Genomic DNA, 13,994 nt, shown 5'->3' with positions numbered 1-13,994 from the left:
TAAAGACACACCACTCATAGGACCCAGTTCCTGTGCCTGCAGAATATTCCCATACTCCATAGGGCAGGGCTGTCAAATTCCTGGTCCATGGGCCAGATGGGTCACACACTGGCCATGCCCATGCCTGGTTTAGAGAAAGGGGGGAAAGTCCAGATAGGTTACATGATGTTGCCATGACCATGAGTTTGACACCTCTACTATAGGAGATTATCAATTGATAGTAGTTTGCAGATTTTTCTTCAATGTGTAGCTTAACCAGTGTTTTTCACTAGTGTGCCGTGAGACATGGCCAGGTGTGCCGTGGGGAAATTAAACATGGGTCCCCAAACTATGGCCCACATGCTGGATATGGCCCACGGAAGCCATTTATCCAGCCCGCTGCCAGCCACCTCCATCCGAACATAAACATTCCCCTCACAATCCCTCCAGCTATCAGCGACAGGAAGAGTGGAGGCGGAGGGAACGCTCACTGACCAATCACCTTCTAGGATTCATCCCGACCACTAGCAATGAACCAATAGCATGCCACCTCTCACCCACATCTCGGGCGCACTTGTCATTGTGTGGCCGCGGCAAGTAGTTGAAGCTGCTACTCCTCTCCATGGTCCCGATTTCTAATCCTGGTCAGGACTGGAGGTAAATGTTGCCACCACTAGACGAAGCCTTAGCCTCAGCTGGTTATGTCTATCCTGATGGTGTATATAGATATTTGACCTTTTTCTTTTTATAAGAGGCCCCCACAGAGTGATATACAATGCATCACAATAATAATAATAATAATAATAATAATAATAATAATAATAATAATAATAATAATTTATTAGATTTGTATGCCATCCCTCTCCGTAGACTTTGAGATGTTATCTATATTGTATATGGCCTCCTAAGTGAGTATAAATACATTTAGAAATTATATTATTAACTATATGTATAATATGTACTGTGTTAGAGCGTCATTTTGTGTCATTTTGCTTGGTGGTGTGCCCCAGGATTTTGTAAATGTAAAAAATGTGCCGTGGCTCAAAAAAGGTTGAGAATCACTGACTTAACCCATGTCATGCTTGGCCCTATCTGTATTCAGTTGTTGAACAAAGTGGAGCACTGAAAGACTTCAGTGAGAAAGAGTTGGGCAGGTGGCCTGCTGATGATTTATACAGTATTATGGGTAACTGGTCTCCTATAAATTTATAGGTCACTTTTTACTGCAATAGGACATTTGGCTTCCTCTGATTTACATAGGAAGCCACAGCACAGAGGTTGAAACCTTATCAAGGATTTTTTAAAATCAGTTACTAAATGCAATAGAGAGCCATTTAGGGACAGTGGTTATGACACTGGGCTAGAAACCAGGAGACCACATAAATTCTAGTCCCACCAGCGGTGGTTTGTTCGGACTGGTTCTTAGAACTGGTAGCAGCGACAGCAGAAGGCTCCACCCATTCCGCCTGAGACACTCAACCCATCCACCCGGACATTTCTGTGCATGCGCAAAGCGTTGCACGCATATGGGTGCGAACTAGTGGTGATCTAATTTAGAACTCACCACCGAGTTCCACCTTGGGTACAAAGTCAGCTAGGTAACCTTGGGCCACTTATTCTCATGCCTCAGGAGGAGGCAATGGCAAACCACTTTTGAAATCTTGTCAAGAAAACTGAAGGGAATCCCTGGGAATTAATGGTTACTTAAAGGCACACACAAACACACATAAAGATCATCCCACAACACAGACTTGTACTTCAATTTTTCCTTTCTGACCTTTTACTGTCACCATTATAATTTATAATAACCCAACAACTCAAAAGAGAATAAATGGTCAATGTGTGCCAAGATAAGTAAGATTATTAAAGGTGGCTGTGGTGTTAGAGATGTATAAGGAAGCCAGAATTTTAACTTTTATTTAGATCTCAAAGGGCCAACCAGTAATGGAAAGCCCCATTAGCGTGGCTAATGGAAGACAGGGGACTAATATACTAGGGCCAATAATGCAAGCGGGAGCTTACCAGACTCAAAGAAGCAGCTTGTACTATCAGTTGGTCTTAATTAAATGATGCCTCTCAGGTCATAAAGAGTCAGAAGTAACTGAATTTCTGAAGAAACAACAGAAGCACAACAATAGGCATATTCTGGGATATACAAACAATTTTATTGAAATTTAACAAAATTCAACAAAATGCACTTCAAGGCAGAGGAAATAGATATTATACATGTTTGCTTCCGGGATTCCTTTCTGTGTGCTACAAGAACAGAAAGGGTAGTGCCAGTGGGTTCAGTTCTACACAACCGCACGCACAGAAGGACCGTTAAAACAAAACAGAGCTTTTTGCTTAGTCCAAAGAGTGTGATATATATCAAATGTTTTTTTGTCTATATACCATCATCTGCTTTCACAGTATCAGCATCCTATAGTCTCCACAAGCCCTCTCCCTCCTCCCAGCTGCCATTTGCATGAGGAGCGGAGCTGCACACATGTGTAAGAGGAGAGGGATGGCAGAATCCCAGCAGAGCAACTGCACAGCTGGAGACACAGTGGACAGGCAAGGAGACAGCCTTGGAGAGACGGAAGAGATGTCAGCTGCCAATATTCTCCTGGGAAATCTACTGCCGCTTAGGAGACAGACAAGCTCGGCAGAAATGAGACCTCCTTTGCACAGAGGCTCCATTTAGATGCCAGTCAAAAAAGACAAGAGGGAGCAACTTGCTGTGCAAGTCACAAGGGGAAAGAAACCCAACACAGCGCAGTACTTTTCTGATCACAGGGCATGTGCTTGCTCAAAAAATAACCACTGGAAGAACATAAATCAAGTATTTTTTAGAAATGTAGATACGAGAAAGACTGTTGCCAACAAGCCTTTCACTCTCCCCCAGGAATAAAATCTCTAGATTGGGGAGAAGAATATTCCGTTTTGAAGATAAATTGTGACCCATCACTTAGCAAACTGTTTCTTCTGACCTACTTTTGAAGTAAGCTTCTTAGTAAGCAGCCTTCCACTCAAATTACTCACGAAGTAGCCTAGTACAGCTCCTTGATGGCAACCAATGATTCATTACCCATTGTGCTGAGATGGAGTATTTGTTGGCCCAGCAAGTTTGCAAACTCATCCCGATCCGCAGGATGCTCTTGTTTCACTGCAGTGACATTTCCTTCCCTAATAAAGATCAGAAATGTCAGGTTCTGATTATCACATCACTTGCTTTAATAGTGAAACAAAATTCAGATTGAACTACGTAAGGGGGCATTGGCTGTTTGTACACTTTCTATTCCCAAGTAATCATACAACTGGCAAACTCATAACCTGATTTCTGAATGGCAAAGCAGTGGCAACTGAGGAAATAAATGGGAACTATGCTCCAAGTATCAATCCTAATATGTAACGCAGACTTGTGGCTAAGAGGAGCAAAGAGAGTGAATAGGTGGACCTCTGTTAGTGTTGTTGTATGCAGCCCGTGGCCCTTCTCCTTAGGCTTCTAATGCTTAAAAATGATTTCTTGGCATGGGTGGAGATGAAAGGATGCACATTAACATATTAACATTGCGATGCAACTGTGTACAAGCTAATTATACTGAACATTGAGGTAGCAATGCCTGAAGTGCTCAGAAAGGCAATGACACACTCGGGGAAAGAAATATGATGTGCAATGAACCCACCCACACTCCAGTTTTAAAGCTTAATACCAAGTCCGATGGGTGGGTAAAAAGGCAGGCAGGCAAGCAGGCAGGCAAGCATCATTTGGCTGTACATTGCATATGAAAGCCTCTCCGTTAAGAGTGCCTTTAACAGGGTTTGCCTGATCACCTCTCAGCAGCAGGTAGCTCTACATCGGGAAAGCAAGAAGCCTGGGATGAAGAGGTAGGCATACTGCTTCAGTACTTAGGCTCAGCTATCAGTACCACAGCAAAACATTCCACATTCGTACATCAGGGAGAAGGGTAAGGCCCTTCAAAATAGAAAAGATGGGACTCTCCTTTGAAGTGTGCTGCAATCTCCCCCTCTCAGACACTGCTTGGTCCAATCCAAGGAGTCTGCCAAAGGAAGATCACGGGATTTCGTTATTATTTGCCGGCAGAGGGAGATGAAGGGGAAAATGCCCAGCCAAATTTAGATGGCAAACCTCTTGACCAAAGTACAGGTGTTTTAGTAGAGACAGTATAACCTAAGAAAGAAATGGAAACTTTTGGCTCTCCGTCAATCCCAGAGAACATGGCGGACGGTGGAGGATGCTTGAATCTGCAATTCAACAACATATGGAGTACCATAGGTGGAGGCTCTCCATATGCAACATGGGAAACCGGTATGGGAACAAGTTATTCTACCACAAGAATGAAGAGAGAGATCTGTTCTCCTGACATGGGGCTCTCCAGAGAAGGTCCTGGACTACGAATCTCAGCAGTTCCCATCAACAAAATCACTGGTCCTCCAGTCATTGTGCTCTAACATTTACCGGAGGGCTCTAGGTGGAAGGAAATTGATGCCATTGAAAGACAAATGCTTCCTAAGATATAATCTATTTGGTGCGCTTTTAACCGAAAAGCCTCATATCCAGATGCTACTTCACACCTTCTATCTTGCAAAGTTCAAAAAGATGAAACCTGCAAAGGAAATAGTGCAACTCCCAAGGGAAATATAACAAAGAGAGGACAACCTACTTGGTCTGTTTCCTACGACCAACTTCAAAAACAATTCTGAACAGCTTACTAAGTGCAACATTGCTCTTCCTGCCTTCGCAAAGATATAGCCTTTCGGCCTATGCTTATAAGGTGAGTGGGGTGAGTGGACAAAGAAGCATAAGAAGTGTGCTGCTCACCTTTACTCATCTTGGAAGAAAGAGGCTGAAATGTCAGTATCAACTTGTGTAAAAGCTGATTGGGGTAATCACGCGGAATATCTGTTCCCAGAAAAAGTGCAAGTTGGCCCTCTAGTGTTAAGACATTTGACATTGGCTGCTCCCTAAGCATCAATGAGCAGCTGTCAGAAAGGTTCTAGTTGACTCAGTGAAGGAAATTTTGAGTAGGCTCCTAATCCAAGGCCTAACTTCCCATTCTGACACAGGTCCCACTAATATACATCCTTAAGACAATATTATGCCTGATAGTCAGAAGTGTGCCCAGTGCCGCAGTTGCTGTCACTGCCTCCAAAGCAGAGTTGCATCAAAGCCCGCTGTCTGTTCGTGCCCCAATTCATCCTCTGCAGGGACATGTGGCTGCCTAGCATGATTTACATGAGGTGCAGTAAAACTGGGCAAATAAGATGTACTGACAGCACACAGTAACGTTCTGTTGGCTCAGACTTCACAGATGATAACAGGGAAGTCCACATGAATCCGAGGGTGTTCCAGTTTCACCATGCCCTGGAGGAACAACAACAAAAGAATACAGTGTGAGTGAAATGTCACTGAAATTAACTCCCAAGAAGTGGATTGCAATTATCTTCCCACCTATGATGAAATTGTGCTAAAAAGTGTCTTGCTCATAACCCAAAAAATCTAAAAACATTAGCAAAGGAAGCAGGCCAAGACATGCCATACCATTTGGGCTAAAGATGACTCCAAAGTAGTCATTTATCCACAGAAAAGAGACTGAGAAATAGGACCAGGAAGTAATGAGACTCTTGAAATCTACATCATACAGCTTACTTCTGTCACTAGAGGGACCAAATTGTTGTGATCAGACAAGCACACGGAGAAACAATTCTTTCTAATGTGACTTGCACTAGTGAAGTTCACTCCTGAGCTATTTTGACTAATGTTTTGACTAAGGTTGCAGAGCAAACAACAAATATTGAGGATTACAGAAGGGAGTGATTATGTCCCATGAAGTCATTTTTTACTCCTGGCAACCACATACAAGGAAAAAAGTAGGACTAAAAAAAATATTAACAAAGAGGATTAAGTCTCTTATCAAGCTAAGCTTGCTTAGCCCCCATTCTCTACAGCTGTGTTTATCATTTTTAACTACTTCAAAGGTTCTAATCACTATTATCTACGTCATTCTGTAATTCAGATGTTTTCTACCCAAGAAAGATGTCCAGCTTTTTAAAGAAAACAAAAATATCCATTTGAAAAAAATAGGAAACTGTATTCTTAGGCGAGTGTCAAGCTGAAGCCATCGTTTTGAATGAGAGACTTTGGCCTGCCACAACAAATTCTTTCTAAAAGTTTCAAGGTCATACTTTGTTCAGCACCAGCTGGAAGTACTGTGGATGTTGAGAGAACCAGAGTGATCCATGTGATGAACTTGTGGGTTAGGGACAAGGAATGAACCTTAACCTGGATGGAGAACTGTAGGAAACGTTAATATTGGGTTGACCACAATTCATATCTAACATGGCTCTGTCAATAAAATAGAACTTGGGAGAAGGCCAAGGTTTGGACTCTGATTTATTTCTCGGATGTTATTTGGAAGCTGACAACATTTTATTCTATAGATATAATGAACCACAGTACAAAACAGAAAAACCAGTTGGGCGCACAGATAGGGCATCAAACCCAATGGGCCTTCTGGTAGGCCCATTGGGGCCATTTTTCACCATCCAGAGTTTCCAGAGGCTTTCCAGAAGCCTGGGGAGGGCAAAAAATGGCCCAATGGGCCTACCGGAAGTGTGGAGGCTTCAGTGAGGCCTGTGTGCATGCATGGGGCAGTGCATCAGGGGGCTTATGTACACATGCGCAGGGGGCATTGCATTATATGTGTGGGCACCTGTGCATACATACCCTTCTGGCACCCAAGCAAAAAAAGCTATCACTGGTATAGAGTATCAAAAGGAAAGCATTCACAGTTTCGGTGGTAGAATTATGCACTGAGAGGCCTTCAAAGGCGAGGTCTGATACTGGATGCAGAGAGGGCATTTCCAATTTACTACACATTTTTCTGGGCATGCTAGTGAGAGAGACCAGGGAGAAAAATAAATATCTTATATATGCCATGGATCTCTACAAAAAGAAGAGCAATGTTTGGTCAAAGCAAAACCAAATCAAGTTTACAAAAAAAAATTAATAATTTTGCTTTCAAGGATGACATAAAGCAGGAGTCCTCAAATTTAGCAAGACTTCTGGGAGTTGAAGTCCACAAATCTTAAAGTTGCCAAGTTTGAAGCCTTCTGACAAAAAGGCCCTCTACTCTACAGAACACCATTTATGTTCTCTGTTTTCAGTCTCTGGTGGTTTATTTTGATTGTTTAAAAAATAAATACGGAATATTCTAAAGATCTGTTTATGCTTAGGATTATGTAGTTGACATCTTTTCTCATATGGCACAAAGCAATCTCAAAGGCTCTTGTTTTCTTACAATAAATCCAATGGCATCAGCAATGCAAAAACAAATCCTTGCAATGTATAGAAATTAATCAAGTTCTCCCTAATATGGTGCATATTGGATCAGAATTTGGGAGCTTCTATCAAGTGTGAAGATGACCAGATTGCAAAGGCTGGATCAAAACCGTCTTGTTTAGTGTTTTTGAGTCTTGGTTTGAATCCAGAACATAACAATAAACATTACCTGAGGTACCAGGTTCTTGTGAATTCTTTTGAGCTTGGCACGCTTCCTCCCATTCTTGGTGATTATTGTCTCCTCATAAAACTCATGTGCAAGGTCACCATCCTCATCATAATACATGGAGCTGAAAGGAAATGAGAACATTTGAAAAGCAGGTATCAACCAAAGGCAAAACGATGATGTACAGATCATATTGTCATTAGGAGACAGAGAGATGGCATCTGCTGCTGCAACAGGCCTTGGCTGAACCATGGCAAGACTGAATGGAGCTTCAAAATGTGGGACCCTGACATGTTTTGACTTCTGGATGGGGCGATACTACTCCAGGCAGACCTGATTCGCACCTTGGGGGTTCTCCTGGGCTCACGGCTCCTGCTTGAAGAAGAGGTGGCAGTCATGGCTAAGACAGCCTTTGTATAACTTCAGGTTGTGCACAAGTTGCAGCCTTTCCTGGATCAGAAGTCTCTGTGCTCCACCATTCAAGCCCTGTTCATCTCATGTCAAGACTACTGCAATGTGTTCTACATGAGGCTACCATTGAAGAGCATTCAAAAGCTATAACTGCATAGGGCAGTTTCGAGGGTCTTCTACTAGAGTGGCCCATGTTATATCGCCGCTTTGCAAGTTGCTGCCAGTTTGCTTCTGGGTCCAATTCAAGGTGTTGGTTATTACATTTAAAGACTTTCAGGACATGGGTCCAAGTTACTTGAGGAGCTTCCTTATCCTCTCCGGAGACTCAAAGTTACTTTTTCCGGTAAATGATTGCTTCAAACCAAACATTTAAATAGTCTAATATATTAATTGCAGACGCTCTTCACTAACAGTCTAGGGTTCTGCAATAAAACAAAGTTCAGGTAACTGAAGATATTTACATTAGATGTCTACATCTGTTTTTTCCATACTTGCAAGTCCAAGTGAAAGCAGACTTGTGTTTTCTCTTAATAATTAATGGAAACAAAATGAATGTGAATTGGAGAAAAAAAACCTGGAACAGTCCAGCATATACAAATGACAAGTAAAAACGCTGCAGTCAGTTCATTTAGGAACTCTCAGCCACAATACACATATCTCAAAGAGTTGTGCAATTTGACAAATTCAAGTAAATTTAACAGGGAGACAGCCATGCCATTTTTACCTAGATATAACATGAATCGTAAGATTATAGAGATGGAAGGACTAGCAAATCCAACAGCTGACTCAATGCACAAATCCTAAAGTATCCCTGACAGATGGCTGTCCAGGAAACACAACCAAGGAAAGGAAATTAAATGAATCTCAGAGTTAAGTTTCATTGTTAAGTACATTTAGTATGAGTAAGTTATTTGCAAAATTTAGCTCAGGAACTTGCTTTTCCGTACTATAATTTAAATCCCTTATTCTATTCTTTGGGAGGATGAAGCACTGGACTTTTTTGTAATACATATTCAAATAAAAGTTCTATTTTTCTCATCCCTACTTTTCTTTTCAATGCTAAATATTTCTCGATCTTCTCTATTCATTAGATTTGATGTATTGTTTTCTGATTGTCTTCACAACCCTTTTGGGCATTTGATCCAAATTTTTCCAAATCTTAAAGCTTTCTGGATAATTTCCTTGTCTGCTAACAGCTATAAGTGATCTTGCTCTTGACAATTAAGCTAAATTTGGACTACAAAAACTATTGAATTATGAATGAGGTATTCTTCAAAGATTTTGCAGAATGGGCTGCAAAACACTTCAGATGGTGAATCAATGTCAGAGTAAAGAGCCATTATCACAAGCAATCTGGAACTTGAGAGCTATAAATTGAAGACTTTTCACTGTCAATAAATACAATTGATAATAGATTATCAAAATTCTCAAGGATTTATAATTATTCTGCAGCAATAATCAAAATTAAAGTGCCTGTACCTCTTTCTAGATGCAGTGAATTATATATTGTGCATGTGTGTATATTTATTTATTTATTAGATTTGTATGCTGCCCCCCTCTGAAGACTATATATATATATGTATGTTAGTTAGTTAGTTAGTTAGTTAGTTAGTTAGTTAGTTAGTTAGTTAGTTAGTTAGTTAGTTAGTTAGTTAGTTAGTTAGTTAGTTATTATGCCGCCCAACCCCTGAAGGACTCTGGGCGGCTTACAAGATACATCTAAAAAAACAGTTTAAAAAACCATTTAAAATCCCTTTTATAAAAAGATTCCTATCTTTTGTGGCTGGGTCTAAAAGATGTGTCATTGGTCAAGGGCTTCAGGCCTGCTGGCAAAGCTAGGTCATTAAGGCTTTCCGAAAGACCACTATATAAATATCAAGGAAGCAAGGTAAATTCTTCAGTCATTTATTTCCTAACTCCAGAACAATTCTGCCAATTCTATCACATCAAAATGATCTATTATTTCTCCTGGGGCATTTCTAACAACTCAAGAGAGATAGACCCTTATCTTCTGCCAACACCTCTATGCTATTATTTCACTTTTGAGCAAGCAAAAATCTGGGAAAGGCTCCAAGACTGGGAAAGAAGGAAGAAAAGAAGCTGAAGACCAAGGTAGATGGATCCAGTCCCAGTGGCAAGGAATACACCACTGAAAGGCCACGGAGGTAAGGAGAAATGGACAAAATCGATGTAGTAGCTAAAAGTAGGAAATGACTTGGCACATCTTCACCACCATTATTGAAGGAGTTGCCCCAGAATGGTGGGCTCAGTTCTCTTGTGCATGTTTCACAAAGTAGCATCTCAGGAGCGGCCCTGTCCAAAATGAAAGCTCTGATGGTGGTCTTTGGGTCGTCCACAGTGATTCAAAGAGCCACAGTGGTTAAAGAGTGCAGTACTGCAAGCTACTTCTGCTGATCACCGGCTGCCAGCAGTTTGGCACATTGAATCTCACCAGACTCAAGGTTGACTCAGCCTTCCATCCTTCCAAGATCAGTAAAATGAGGACCCAGATTGTTGGGGAAAATATGCTGACTTAGAGAGGGCTGTAAAGCACTGTGAAGCGGTATATAAGTCTAAATGCTATTGCAGATGGATGCAGTCCCAGTGGCAAAGAATGCACCACTGAAAGGCCATGGGCAGAGGGGACAAAAATGTGGTAGCTAAGAGTAGGAAAGGACTTGGCACATCACCACCACCATCATTCACGGAGTTGCCCCAAAAGGGTGGGCTCAGCTCTCTTGTGCATGCTTCACAAAGTAGCATCTCAGGAGATGGTGGTCTTTGGGTCATTCACAGTGACCCAAAGAGCCGCAGTGTTTAGAGTGCAGTACTTCAAGCTACTTTTGCTGATCACCATCTGCCAGCAGTTTGGCAATTCGAATCTCACCAGGCTCAAGGTTGACTCAGCCTTCAATCCTTCCAAAGTGGATAAAATATGGACCCAGAGTGTTGGGGGCAATATATACTGACAGAGAGGGCTGGGAAGCACTGGGAAGCGGTATATAAGTCTAAATGCTATTGCTATCCAGAGGTCGTCGGATGACGGAGGGAGAAGTGTGTGTGTGTGTGTGGAGGGGGGGGGGGGGAGATCGGGCAGCTTCAATCTCCTTTCTCTCCATCCTACCGTACCGCGAGCGACCTGAAGTCCGATGCTCGGGGCAGGCAGGGAAAAAGCCGAGCTTTGCAAGACCGCCTAAACCGCCCGGTCCTATCCTACACCCCCTCCATCGCCAGCTTCCCTCTTACCCGCGGCGGGTGAAGACGAAGGGGGTAGCCGAGCAGAGTCCCCGAGCTCGAGTCAGCGTCTGATCGCCGGTTGACCTCTCGGAGCCGCTTGGGCCGCCCGAGCCGAAGAACCAGTGGCTTCGAGACTTGGAGCCGCTGGCGCCCATGGCTCAGAACAACAGCAGCAGCAGCAGCATGACCGCGAAAGGAGGGGCCAGACGCCCGACGACCCCCCCCCCCCTCGGAGGCCAGCAACGGATCCTTCCTCGCGCCGCCGGAAACTCGCCCCTCCCCCGGCGTAACTTCCGGTACCGCCCATTCCGAAAATCCAGTGCGGGCGGGGGCCGAGGGAGGAGGCGCCGCGTTTACGAAAGGCTAGAGCGCGTATACAGTACTCCGATCGCCACTTCCGGTTGGCTCTGGAACCGATATCGCTGACCGCCTAGCGGCTGCGAGTGACCCAAATCGGACGGGGATCGTGTCCGAGGCATTTGAAGATGTCCCGTTATCCGCGCTCAAGCGACTTGCCTCTTTTGAAAGGCTCGCTGGGAGGATATGATACGGAATGATCGGAATGCCGTATTTGTTTCTCAGCGGATGCCGTATACAATTGCTATGGACCAGGGGATTCCAATCTTGGCAATTTTAAGCCTGGCGGACTTAAACTCACAGGATTCCCCAGCCACCAAAACTGTAGGAAAGCTGGCTGGGGAATTCTGGGAGTTGAAGTCCTTCAGGCTTAAAGTTGCCAAGGTTGGAGATCCCTGCTATGAATAGTCTTGACAGAGCATTATTTTCTAATGGCTGTGGCATGCTATTAAAACACAAGCAATTTATAAATTATAATTTATAATTCAAAGTCATTTATTTATTTCTATGCCGCCCTTCTCCTGAGACTCAGGGCTGCTCACAACATATAAAACATCTGAGAAATCTAATATTGAAACATCCATTGTATCAGGGTGCTTTTAATTTATGTTAGCTTGAATGCTATTTTATTTCATGTATTTCAAGGAATGGTCATCCTACAAAGGTCATGGCAGCTATTTTGAGTCAAGCTATAATAGATGTGGTTTATTAGCAATCCATAATATAAGTGCCCAAATATTTTCCCTGTAGACACTTTACCTCCTTTAAGAAGCTCCGGAGGGGATAGGCATCCCTTATTTTTTTTGTCCTTATATCCTAAGTGAGGTGAGGTGAGGTGATAGTTAAGATCCATAATTGAATCTCTGTGTTAAGACTTAAGCTAAATGTGGGTTGCCCCAGTCTATTGTTACACTTCTAAGCTGTGCTGCCCCAGAAGGTAATTTTAGTAATACAGTACTGGTAGTTTATAGTTTATTTGGTCATATGCTAGCCTACATGTGATTTCACTAATATCTACACAGGAAACACTGTAGATATTATTGTTATTTATAATTGGCTTAAATTCTAGTTTCTTTAGTAGCCACACCATTTGGCCACACCTTCAAGAAGGGTACATGAAATTATTTTGTATAGTACAATTAAAAAGTCAAATTTTATGCAATAAATTATGGACCATGTTTATTTGATATAGGCAAGTGGCTCAATTTTTTCATAATGGGGAAGTGTGGCAAATTATAACTATTCATCACCTTAAAGATTGAGGACTTGAGGATTCTTTCATATTGGAAGATGTTGTTCTCGGATCACAACTGCTATTTCTATATCCATGATGATATGGGGGTTCCAGCTAAGGTGATTAATTCCACAACATAAGCATCTCAGATCCTTTCCCATGGTAAATATGGAAGAAAGGATTTTCATTGGAAAGAATTACTATTAGCTATGTAGAAGTAGCCTACTATATGTTTTGTATGTATATTTTACTATGTCAAGCATTACCATATTTTTCAGACTATAAGATCCACCTAAATTTTGAAGAGGAAAGCCACAACAAAAAAGTTTTTAGTCCCATTTTGGGGCCTTTTTTCAGTCCTTTTCCAATCTTTTTTCTGCCTATTTTCAAAATTCTGCCTATTTTGAAGCTTTTTTCAGCTTGATTTTGAAGCTTTTGAGGGGCTGTTTTTGAGGCTTGGGGGGCTGCTTTGAGGCTTTTTTGGCTTGTTTTGAGGCTTTTTGGAGCTGGTTTCTAGCCTTTTTTTTCAACTTTTTTTTAAAAAACAGGCTAAGAAAAAGCCTAAAAAATGGGCCGAAAAAGGCCTGGAAAATGGTCTAAAAGTAAGGTTTGCAGAGGTAAAAAAAATGGCCAGTGGGTGGGCGGGGCTTCTGCAATATTCATTAAGATGCACAGACATTTTCACCTCCCTTTTGGAGGAGAAAGATTATGTAGTCCAAAAATTATGACAATCTATTTAAAAACACTCAAAGTTACAGAATTTGGATAAAAGACCCAGATTTAGATCCACCATATAAAAGAAATATGGTACATCAGTGCAGCAATGTTGGATAACATAGCACAAAAAAAAATGCTGCAAAAATTTATCTTAGTTGGAAAAAGATAAGATGTAGTATTCATTTTATTTATTGTCTCTCAATGGTCCACAAAAGATTCCAGGAATAATACTTGAGCCAGAATCTAAGCAGAGCTTTTTAAATGGCTTTTTCATTAAAAAAAAAAGAAACCTTGGTTAATACAACACAATAAGTCATTGATAAAATTATTCTGGTTTGTGTACCTAATAAAATCTTTGGCTGAACATATTATTCAATCCAGCTAATTTTTAGGCACATCAATCAATTTTGGGTTTCAAGGATGGCAGAGGATCGGGATTATAAAACACAGTATGAATATGGTTTGTAGGAACCAATAGATGTGGCACCACCTGCAGATGCCATTTCTATGCATTGTCTTTGTGCAATAAAGTAACATTACACCAAATA

The 13,994-nt window shown here is 41.8% G+C and overlaps 1 protein-coding gene across 3 annotated transcripts; it reads right to left on the bottom strand.

Annotated features, from left to right (window-relative positions):
* Positions 1-2,125: 2,125 nt before the first annotated feature.
* Positions 2,126-11,426, bottom strand: TUSC2 (tumor suppressor 2, mitochondrial calcium regulator). Of its 3 annotated transcripts, none has more exons than XR_011557985.1 (4): positions 11,148-11,426; positions 7,494-7,614; positions 4,805-5,347; positions 2,126-3,147 (listed from the first exon to the last, which is right to left on the bottom strand). XR_011557985.1 is itself a non-coding variant. In XM_070738750.1 (4 exons), exons 1-3 carry the CDS (start codon positions 11,291-11,293, stop codon positions 5,282-5,284), a joined length of 333 nt encoding a protein of 110 aa, XP_070594851.1. In that variant the 5' UTR covers positions 11,294-11,414; the 3' UTR covers positions 2,126-3,147; positions 5,258-5,281. The 3 variants fall into 3 exon arrangements, 2 of the variants coding, with proteins under 2 accessions (XP_070594851.1, XP_070594850.1); XM_070738750.1 differs by having other exon boundaries at positions 5,258-5,347; positions 11,148-11,414; XM_070738749.1 differs by having other exon boundaries at positions 3,008-3,147; positions 5,288-5,347; positions 11,148-11,386.
* Positions 11,427-13,994: the final 2,568 nt, after the last annotated feature.

Source organism: Erythrolamprus reginae, chromosome 2 (genome assembly GCF_031021105.1).
Source record: "Erythrolamprus reginae isolate rEryReg1 chromosome 2, rEryReg1.hap1, whole genome shotgun sequence".
NCBI lineage: Eukaryota > Metazoa > Chordata > Lepidosauria > Squamata > Dipsadidae > Erythrolamprus > Erythrolamprus reginae.
Note: the sequence above shows the minus strand (reverse complement) of the source record. Positions and strands in the feature narration are given on the sequence as shown.

Bases quoted from the DNA above. Each gene is read 5' to 3' on its own strand.
- TUSC2 (XM_070738749.1), bottom strand. From the start codon at position 11,293: ATGGGCGCCAGCGGCTCCAAGTCTCGAAGCCACTGGTTCTTCGGCTCG. The intron at 7,615-11,147 runs GTAAGAGGGAAG...ATTTCCTTTCAG, and splicing joins TTCGTCTTCACCCGCCGCGG to CTCCATGTATTATGATGAGG. The intron at 3,148-5,287 runs GTCTGAGCCAAC...GATCTTTATTAG, and splicing joins TCCCTGTTATCATCTGTGAA to GGAAGGAAATGTCACTGCAG.